Source organism: Trichechus manatus, unplaced genomic scaffold, assembly GCF_000243295.1.
Source record: "Trichechus manatus latirostris isolate Lorelei unplaced genomic scaffold, TriManLat1.0 scaffold00011, whole genome shotgun sequence".
NCBI lineage: Eukaryota > Metazoa > Chordata > Mammalia > Sirenia > Trichechidae > Trichechus > Trichechus manatus.
This window is the reverse complement of record NW_004443947.1, coordinates 32,621,611-32,632,238: the sequence shown is the minus strand read 5'-3', so window position 1 is coordinate 32,632,238 and position 10,628 is coordinate 32,621,611. Positions and strand designations below refer to the sequence as shown.

At 47.9% G+C, this 10,628-nt stretch overlaps 1 protein-coding gene across 3 annotated transcripts in view; it reads right to left on the bottom strand.

Annotated features, from left to right (window-relative positions):
- The window catches only part of ANXA6 (annexin A6), a 70,537-nt gene that overhangs the window by 19,564 nt on the left and 40,345 nt on the right, over nt 1–10,628 (bottom strand). For all 3 annotated transcript variants that reach the window (XM_023726606.1, XM_023726608.1, XM_023726607.1), the window contains exons 12-17: nt 9,367–9,489; nt 8,154–8,212; nt 6,423–6,501; nt 4,649–4,730; nt 3,270–3,364; nt 2,447–2,560 (exon numbers count right to left, since the gene is read on the bottom strand). In XM_023726606.1, coding sequence (XP_023582374.1) covers nt 2,447–2,560; nt 3,270–3,364; nt 4,649–4,730; nt 6,423–6,501; nt 8,154–8,212; nt 9,367–9,489 — 552 coding nt within the window. The remainder of the gene's footprint in view (nt 1–2,446; nt 2,561–3,269; nt 3,365–4,648; nt 4,731–6,422; nt 6,502–8,153; nt 8,213–9,366; nt 9,490–10,628) is intronic.

Sequence of the window (10,628 nt, the reverse complement as noted above, 5' to 3'; positions counted from 1 at the left end):
ATTGTTACATTTTGCATGTGAACTTTTTCATTGGTTTTTACAATAGAGGTCTCATACAATATTTGTCCTTTTGTGATTGACTTATTTCACTCAGCATGAGTTTTGTGTTTTAAGGGAAAAACATGTTTGACTTGTTTATATTGGATTTGATGAGTGATATATGGACTGATAAGGAGCCCTGGTGGCACAACACAAGTAAGCGTTTGGCTGCTAACGGAAAGGTTGGTAGTTCGAACCCACCCAGCATGTTCGTGGGAGAAAGACCTGGTGATCTGCTCCCACAAAGATTTCAGTCTAGATAAACCTATGGGGCAGTTCCACTCTGTCACATGGGGTTGCTATGAGTTGGAACTGACTTGAGGGCCCCTAACAACAACATATGGACTGATACATTATGTCCTCTAGACTGAGGCAGGCTGGGGAGCCCACACAGAGGGAAGTGAGGAGGCTGTGGGAGAGGGTAGAGAGGGATAAGATTCATTATTCGTTCAATTTTTATGTGCAAATCACTGTTCAAGGTACTTGGACTACGATTATAAGAAAAAAGACAGCCATGTTCTCTGCCGTCACAAAGTTTACTGCCTAGTGCTCAACTGCTCCGTGGATTCTCTGACCTGAGGCCCGACTGAGATCGTCAACAGTCTCTTCATTAAAGCAGGCATGTGGTGAGGAAGTGGGAGGGTCCTGAGAACCAGGGTTCTCACTAACTCACTGACTCTCTGAGCCTCCCTCAATTTCCCATTTGTAAACTGGCGGAACGGAAAGGGTTGGGTCAGATTAATACGTTGGTTCCTTCTACACCTAAATTTCATGTCTTAAGATCACTTGCTTTTTTGTTTAGGAATTTTAAAACAACAATAATCTCAATCTGCTTTGCCTAGGAAATATTTTTTAATGTCCTCTATTCCCCTTTTGCTGTTCTCCTCTTAATCCTCTGGGGGACAAAAACTCTAGTGGTTTGATGTGTTTGTCAAGACCACAGCCTCTAGCATCAGACAGACTTGTCTGTATCCCACCTCTCCTACTTCATAGCTTTGTGACCTTGACCAAGTTACTTAACCTCCAAGTCTCTGTTTCCTCATCTGTAAACTGGGGACAAAATAAGAACTTTGTCTTGTGAACCGATGAGACGACTGATTGAGCTAATAGACTTAGCACAGGTCGAGGGTGCTGTATGTTCTTTTTTTTTTTAATTATTGTGCTTTAGGTAAAAGTTTACTGAGCAAATTAGTTTCTCATTCAACAATTAATACACATATTGTTTTGTGATATTGATTGCCAACCTCGTGATGTGTCAACACTCTCCCCTTCTCGACCTTGGGTTCCCCATTTCCATTTGTCCAGTTTTCCTATCCCTTCCTGCCTTCTTGTCATTGCTTTTGTGCTGGTGTGCCCATTTAGTCTCATATACTTGGTTGAACTATGTGTTATTTTTTGTCTTAAAGTCCTGTCTAATCTTTGACTGAAGGGCGAACCTCTGGAGTGACTTCTTTACTGAGCTAAAACGGTGTCTGGGGGCCATACTCTCGGGGTTTCTCCAATCTCTGTCAGATCAGTAAGTCTGGTCTTTTTTTGTGAGTTTGAATTTCGTTCTACTTTTTTCTCCTGCTCTGTCCAGGACCCTCTACTGTGATCCCTGTCAGAGCAGTCGGTGGTGGTAGCCAGTCACCCTCTAGCTGTTCTGGTACTGTACGTTCTTAATAAAGAGTAGTTCCTATTACAATTGGTGCCTTAGGAAGCAAAGCAGCTCCAGTAACAGCTGGGCTAGGACATAATGCCCTTTCTTTGCTAATCATGGGGTCAGGTCTTTAGAGTTAACAGTGCACTTTATATCCGTGACCCTGCTTGAGCTGCCCCTATCTGAAGGGCAGGGATGACTGTTCCCATACCAAAGATGAAGACACACAGGCTTAAAAAGCCTAAGAAAATGGACCAACTTCACACAGTGAGTAAGAGACAGGGATGGAACCAGAATACAGATTTTGACTGGTATTGTTTTCCTTCCAGATCCATCCTGCTTCCTCCATTTTCTCTGTGAGACCCCTCTGACCCCTCTGGTTACAGGGCATGTGACCCAAGTTAAATCAACCGGAGAAATTCTGGGACTTCTGCTGGAGCCCCTGGAAAGAAGGAACCCTTTCTGGTGGGGCTGCCAGCTGGCAGAATACACGTAAGCCATTCTGCCACCATGAGGAGAAAGGCCACCTGAGAGTGAAGCCAACACAAGGAGAGCAGAGCCAAGGCTAGGGGAGAGACAAGAGTCCATACAACATTATTCGAGTCCCTGGATTCAGTTCTATGTAAAACCAGATCTAAAATCCTTTTTTGTGTTTCACTAGTTTGAACAAGAGGTTCTACCACAAAGTGGTTCTCAACCAACCCACCTGGCTTGTGAGAAGGACCCACTGGCACCCCACACAGACTGGACCCTACCCTTTAGCCATACCTCCATGGCCTTCTTCAACTGCTTGGCATCGTAGTGAGCGGGTGGCATCATGAGCCCCAGAATCAGCCTTGCCAGGTCTCCAGAGAGCTCAGACTTTAGGTCAGCCATTAGGTCCTGCAAAGGGCAGAGCCGAGGTCATGCCAACATCTACACTTTCTCACACATGACCCAGGACAGGGAGGAGATATGGACTGAGGAAACAGACTCCACAACAGGATTATGGATACAGAGGATGGTGGGATCCTGACTTTGCCTTTGCTAATGTTCGATTTATTTAGATGAAGCCAAAGAGGCGGGGGAGGGGGGAAGTGGGGGGAGCCAACCAGGAGAAAGACCCTCTCTCCTTGGAAGCAAGAGAAAGGGAAGGGAAGGGGTGGCACTGAAGGACACCATTTCCATCCTTCGGAAAGCTCACTAGTTTAAGGCAGATGCCGTCAAGCCACAGTGATCACCACACTCAGCTTTGGGGCCTCCAGGCCAGTTTTCTGTGCAGAGGGAACTGGGAGAAGCTCAACGCTGCAATCTAGCCCATGAGGACCTTGGCTCTGTTGCATAAAAACAACTCCTACCCTGATCGTGGCCCTGAGCTGAGCCTCCCGCTCCGCTGAGCCAGCTCACATGGTGTTGCTAACCACAAGGAGCTGGGGGACTGGAGAGAGGTATTTGCATGCAGCCCTAACTCAATGCTGGAGATACTCCAAGGTGACCACATGGGGCCCCACTGCCAAGAAGACCCTGGCGCCCAACTGGGCAGAGCTGACTGTGACCAGCCGAGCTCCATCAGAGGAGGGGCGTGGACAGGAGACCAGGCTGAGGCTCTTACCCGGCCAAAGTGAGACTTGAATGTTTGCCGGATCTGCTGCCGCTGGGCGTTGCTGCGGTGTGTGATGATATCGATGATGGTGTCCTCGTTAGTTCCTGAATCACCAAAGCCACATACCTCAGAGGAAGGCCCATAGGCCAGCTTGCTCCAGTCCCCCTAAGGGCCCCTTGTCAGGCTTTGTCAGGGTAGAAGCCTGGCTGAACAGCCAGGCCAGGTGTGCCCAAGCCCCTCAGGAACCTGCCTCCAGCTCAAGCCACTAACTCCCCCTTGATCCCTCCCTGCCCCTCCTTCTGGCGTGTCACTGGTTGAGAAGAGGGGACCCCTGGAGAGCAGACTGCAGTGGGTTGGGAGTCAGGGCCTCTGAGTTCTAGTCCTGCCTCTGGCAATGGCTGTCGCCCTTGGGCAAGCCCCTTCCGCTCTCTTAGACTTGGTTTCCACACCTGCAACATGAACAGGCTGGAGTAGTTACCTACTAAGGGATCCTCCCCACGCTGACAATCTAAGTCCTGTTAGGAACCCTATGCCCTAAAAGCTGGACCATGGGTCCCTCTAATCACAACAGGCTGGCTCTTGGAGGTACTGGGATACCACTCCCTGCCTCTCAGATTACTACTACCATCAACCTCAGAGCCGGCAGAGGACTCTATCTTTCAAAGCATGTTGATGTCTATCACCTAATAGTCCTAGATATGCTCAGCAGGTATTATTACTACCATGAGGAAAATGAGGCCTGGGAAGGGAAGGACTTAACCTACGGCCCCTGGGAGGTGCTGTTGGACAAACTGGGGGAGAAAAGATTGCAACGGAGTCAAACTCTCGATATTCTGTCCTCAGCTAGCCTTTCCGAGGATAGGCCCAGCTGGGGGCAGGGGTCAAGACCACCCACCCACAGAGAGGCTGACCCGCTGAGGGGTTCTTCCCACTGGTGCCATATGGAGGCCTGGGTGGGCCGCTGAATGGGGGTGCTCCCACCCAGAAGTGGGCTTTCAGATTATAGGGTCTTTCAGCTTCATTTTATGCATGGGGAAGCGGAGACCCAGAGAGGTTGAAGGACTTGCCCAAGGTCACATAGTGAGTCAGTAGCAAAGTCAAAGTGAAAACCTGGGTTTTATGACCTAGCACCTTCTTCCATACCAAAATGTTTTTCCCGAGGGAGGGTCGGGGGCACTGTGATCTCTGGGAATGGCTTGTGCTTTGTCTCACAAACCCTCTCACTCCCCTCCTCCCTATAACCAGGGAGTAGGAGGCTCCTAAGGAGGCTAAAGACTCAGAATAAAGTCCTCCTCATCCTGCAGACCCTAGTTTGAGGCCTCTCCCCTCCACTTCTGCCCAGCCCACTGCCAAATCTGCCACCCTCTGCTCCTTTCACACCCCCTTACCAATCCCCTTCATGGCCTTCCGCAGTGCTTTGGCATCCACGTCTGGGTTGAAGTCACCAGCCGGGTGCACAGTTCCCTTCAGCTGTGAGAAAGCAGAAAGAGACTCAGCAGGTGTCTGGAGGCCCCCAGGGGCCAGGCCAAGAGAGGCGCATGCGCATGGGGAGCTTTCCCAGCGAGCCCTAAACCAAGCAGCTTGGGGGAAAGAGGCGGGGGTGAAGGCACAGCAGACAGACACTTGCCCTAGAGCTGAGAGAGACAGACACACACACCCAGGGCCTGGGAGCAGGGCAAGTGACAGTGAAGGGAAAGGTGGGTGGCTCCTGCCCCAGGAGTCAGCAATGTCTGGCTGCCCTGTGGCTACTTATCCACTGGAGCCTCCCAGTCCCTCTGAATCCTGACCTGCCCCCAGTGACCCCTGCCTCTTAAAGAGGCCCTCCCACTGAAAAGGCAATGGAAATGTTCTGAAATACCAGACAGAGTTTCCTAAATTTTAGACACTCCTGAATAACATTAGCAATGACTTCCATGTTTGCACATACCCTATAATGTTATTTCTTAATATTTTTATTTAATTTAACTTGTTTTCTCTTTTACGTAAATGCATTCATTTTGAAATGTATTTAAATACTCCTAAAGAATCTTTTTTTCTGTTTTGTCCATTAATGTACCTCAAGTACCTACAACAGTGCTTGACACATAGCAGGCACTCAAAAAGTGACCTGATCAATGAAAATAATTTTATATCACTATCATGCATAGAAAATCAGTATCATGCACCATGAACAGACAATAACCCATGTAAAGAAACATAATAAAAACAAAACCATGTTGTTAAACATCACTAAATTCAGCCTGATGCCATTGCCTGCCAGAAACCCTGAACTTAAAGCTAGCTCTCTTTGTGAAAAAGGAAAACCAGCGAGTGTTGCAGACATGTAAGAAGATTGGTGGCACCAAACTGAGACTTTTTCTCCGACATAATCCAAGAGTCGATGGAACTGAAATAAGGAGTGACTTTCTCACTATGTGAGATTCAATGTTACTTAATGCCATGTTGGTCCCCCCAAATTAAATTATTTTCTTGCACAACTTAAGACCACCTGCAGTAATGGTTCCTGCCATATAATTTGGGAAACACTGTCATAGAACATCAGAACCCTCAGAGGTCACTGAAATCACCATGTCTAACACCCTCATTTTAAAGAGGAGACACAGAAGCCCAGAGGGAGGTGGGGACTTGCAAAGGTTGCACAGTAAGTGAGTAACGAGAATCCAAGGTCCCAAACGATTTTGCATGGACCAAGTGCATGGAAAGGTTGGCCCCAAAGACTTCCGTGAAACCTTTCATTCCCGCCTTTTGTGGACCCAGGGTCTGAGGATGCTCAGGAGGAGACCCGTGAGCCCTCCAGTGCACCCTGGGGTGCCAGCTGTTCTCAGCTTTCATGCCTCCAAAACCCAACTGTTGGACCCAGAATGGGATAGACTCCTCCATTGGACCAATCAGGTCTCCACTTCAGCAAGCTCAGTTAATGGGTAATAAGCCAGCACACTTTCCAGCATATTAGAAGTTAGTGCAGGAACCAGATGCCCCCACAGAGCTCCCACCCCGACACTCATCACTCCAGGGGAGAAAAGGAAGCTTCAGATGTGAGAATCAACATCTCAGGTTGGCCACCAGGGGGCAGCTAGGTGCCAACCGGAGCAGCAGCAAGATTCAGCAGAAGAGTGGAAGCTTGTTGTCAGGAGGTCAAGCAGGAGGTGGGGAGGGTCTGACCTCTACTCGGGACACTGCACTAAGCTCCCACATCTGATAGGCCACCTGCGCTGCCTCCGGAAAGAACTGGCCAGCAGCACTGGAATGGAGGGGGTTGGGGAGAGGATAGGAGGGAACGTCATGGTGGGCAACACGCCCATCTAGCATGTCCCCAACACACACACGCGCACACACACACACAACCACCCCCAAGACCCACCCAAATCTACAGTCATGCCAGAGAGAGATGAATAGTACCCAAACCAAGACATGTACACCCAGACAGACAAGGAAAACACATAAATGGATGAAAATTCTTCCAGACACATGCGTTCATGCATCCTGACAGACCGACAGATAGACAAACGGACTTGCTTTCCAACTTACAAAGAAAGGAGATGCAAATAACGTTTTTGTAAATGAAAGGGGCAGGAAGTGGGGGAACTGGGATTCAGAGAATAGTGGGACAACTTGAGGGTAGGCGGTAGGGGAGGAAAGAGTGCGATTAATACACACACTCACACACACACACACACTCACACACACAGCCATTCAGAGGGCCCCACTTCAAGTAAATCTATCTAGCTTTACCTTCTCTCCAGTCTTTGCCTCATCCATTCATCCTGAGCCCTCCTGAAAACCTTCTATTCTCTCAGTATCCTTCCTGACCCCAGGGCCTAAACACGACAGGATTTTTCCAGTCCTTCAACCTCCCCTTTATTCCTTATAATCTGAGTCATTTCTGCCCAACTCTCTGCATTCAAACAAGCCAATAAGCAGACTACAGCCAAGCCATCTCCAAAGTACCTGAATACCTAAGGTGCTAGGTAAATGCTGACTGAATTTATGGCACTTAACAAAAGCTAACAAAAGACTATCATATTCCTTACTTAACTGGGTCCTTTAAAGCCCCAGAGAAGGGAATCAGAGCACCCACACTTCCCTTCCTAGATACAAATTTGTCAAATCATGCACCGATTTAATATCTTTAACAGCTCTGGCTCCCCACTACCCATAGCAGAGGTCCATGTTCAGGGACGAGGCTCCCAAACCCTGCCCACCTGCCCATCTCATGAGAGACTGAGATCACTCAGTCATATAAACAAACCCAGGGTGTTCCTTCTCCTCTCTAGGCCATTTCCTCCATCCAGGATTTTCTTCCCTGACCCTCTTTTCACCTGGTTCCTCCTCATCTTCGTCCTTGGGTCTCAACCTCATTGTTTCCAAAGGGCTGCCCCCTGTCTGTCATTGGCTCCATATGTGGTTCTGTCAGCAAGTGTACTTTTCCCTATCAGGGCACTGCCCTGCAATGATCTTTATGCCTTTTTAGGCTGTTCCCCATGCCTGCACACAGAAGGCACTTAATACAAATAAGCAGAATAAACGAGTAGGCAGAGCAGGGATTTTTATTTTTTCTATTTAACAGGCTGGAACTGAGACACAGCTATAAAGTAGATGGGTCTGGACCCTCACATTCGGATTCCTGGTCCACGACCCCAGACTTTCCAAGTTCACGAGAGCAGACATCTCCATGTATAGGAGACCACACTCATGTTCGGACACATAGACATTCAAGCACACAGACCCATAAGAACCACAGATATCAAGAAAGGCCACCTTTTACCTGTGCAGTACTCCTGGGTCAGACGACTCCAAAGCTCGTCCAATCCATCCATTGGGATGAGGGCCAGAAGAGTCCTAGCATATCACCCCCAGCCCCCTTCCCAGGTCCAGGGCTAAGAAGCCACTTACTCATCATCGCCCCCACACAGCTTCAGCAGAGCCTTCTTGTACTCGCCAGAGGTGTCATTCTGGGGAGAAAGAGCAAGGGAAAGGTTACCTCTCACCCAGCCCTGGGCTCTACTCACACAGGGAGAGAAGGTTCTACAGAGCCCAAACCAGGGGAAGACTGACCACTTATTCAGAGCAGCCCTGACTCTCCTCCTGCCTGAAGTACTGAGACCACCAGACAGTGGTGTGCTGGTAAATATTTAACAACTGGCTTGAGGTGGAGCGGGGGAGTGCGGATGTGTAGCATTTGCCAATTTCTGTGGTGTAAATACTCAAACCACAGAAAATTTCATGTTATCAACATGACTGCACTGAACAGAGTTAAGGAGAGAAGAGATGCTCACTGCCCTCCCCTCCTCCAGCCTGTGTACTGGCCCCAGCACACCACTACCACCAGATGAACCCTGGGCCAGCTCCCAAGTGAAATATTCCAGGAAAATAGGGATTCACAAGCAAAAACATTGAGGAACACCAAAATCAAACAAACAAATGTACATTTGATAGATGTGGCATATTCTAATTCTTCTTGAAGCTTCATGATATCCTTTAAAATCATCTGAAGTAGACAAATCAATTTATCTTTATTTATTCTAGTTTTTTCCAAACTTATTTGCCCATAGGACATTTCTGCATGTAATACCTATTAATATTCCTTCCTGAGAACACACTTTGGGGAACACAGCTTGAACCTCTTCCGTAACACCCTCATACAGCTTCATAAAAGGGCGGCGGGGTCGGGGGGCAACTCTGCATCTGTTGCTTGGCAAAGCCTCAAAGGCTGGAAGTCCCAGGGCCATCATCAACCCCAGGGCTGAGGGTTCCCAAATGAACTCTCATTGGTGTTCCTCAGTGTTCCCCCTTCCTCCAGGAGACTGAACTCTCACTGCTGTTAGGGTGGGTCCTCATCCTTAATTCAGCTTGCATGCCCTTGCCCTTACTGATCCAGCCCCTGCCTTCCTCGTTAGCCTCACCTCTCACAAGAACCCCCTGATGCCTGCATCTCTGCTGAGTCTCCTCAAATTCCCTGGATGTGCCACAAGGCAGGCACTCCTGGAATTTCCAAGAGACTCTAGCTTTCTAGGACTGTTTCTTTTCTGTTGGGAGTGGTTCCCAAGCCTTCTGCCTTGGGAGAAAGCTCTCCATCCCTCTGTTTACCCCCATTAGCTCTGCTCACCTTGATCATGCTGTAGAGGGACTTCTCATACTTGGTACGGAATATCTCCCGGATGTCCAGCATGTCCAGCTCACTACGGGAGACCATGATGCGGATCAGGGTATTATCGCGGGTCCCCAGGCCCTGGAAGAGAAGTGGGTTTGGGAAAAAGGGACGTAAGAGGAGGCTAGAGTGCTGACAACCCCGAGCTTAGTTGGAAATACTATTTTTGTAGTAAAAAGTTTAAATTCAGAAAAAAAGGAAAGAAAATGGTGGTAGAACAATTTGGCAACAGATAGCGGTGATGGTTGTACAACATGATGCACATAACCAATGTCATTGAAATGCACATGTAAAAAATGTTCAGTAGGCAAATGTTTTGTCATACATATGTATTTTATCACAATAAAACAATTTAAAACAAACAAACAAACAAAACAAGCAGAATACTGCCATTCCCTCAAAGCTCCTTGTGTGTCCCTGACTGCTTTACTCCCTTCTTACTCCTCATCCATCATTCCTCTCCTTGATTTTCTTTGAAATTTTATTCTAAGTTTGTATCCCTAAGCAATATATTGTTTAGGTTTGCACATTTTGGAACTTTGTAAACATACCACTGTATTTATTTTTCCATGCTACTCTTGATGGACACTGGGTTGTTTCTAGTTTTTTTCTGATACAGACAATATTTCTAGGAGCATTCTTGTAAACACATGCACACAGGCTGACATCTCTGTAGGGCAGAGCTGGCTGACCTCACTATGGCATGCTGGTGGACCGAGAATGGGCTACAGTTCACTTTGTTCCATTGGGAGGGCCTAACAGGACCAGGAAGCCCTGAGTTCCTAGGCCTCTAGGTCCTGGCAGCAAATGACTACATTTGTTTTCCCCAGTGTGCCATTGAAATACCAATTTGTCTGTGTGCTGTATGTGTACAATACTGGGAAACACTGTTCTCGTGTACGCATCCAGAGTGGAATTACTAGATCGTAGATATGCACCGTCAGGCTTACACCAGATAATGTCAAAGTGTTTTCCAAAGGGATCCTACCTACCTACACTGTATATAAGCATTCCAGTTAATTAATATTTTTTAAAAGTATGGGCTGACTGTGAGCAGCCATCTAAGATACTCCACTGGTCTCATCCCTTTGGGAGCAAGGGAGAATGAAAACAGGTTACGAGGAAAAGATTAGTCCGAAGGACTAATGGACCACAGCTACCAAGCTACCAGACTGAGTCCAGTACAGCTAGATGGTGCCCAGCTACCACCACTGACTGCT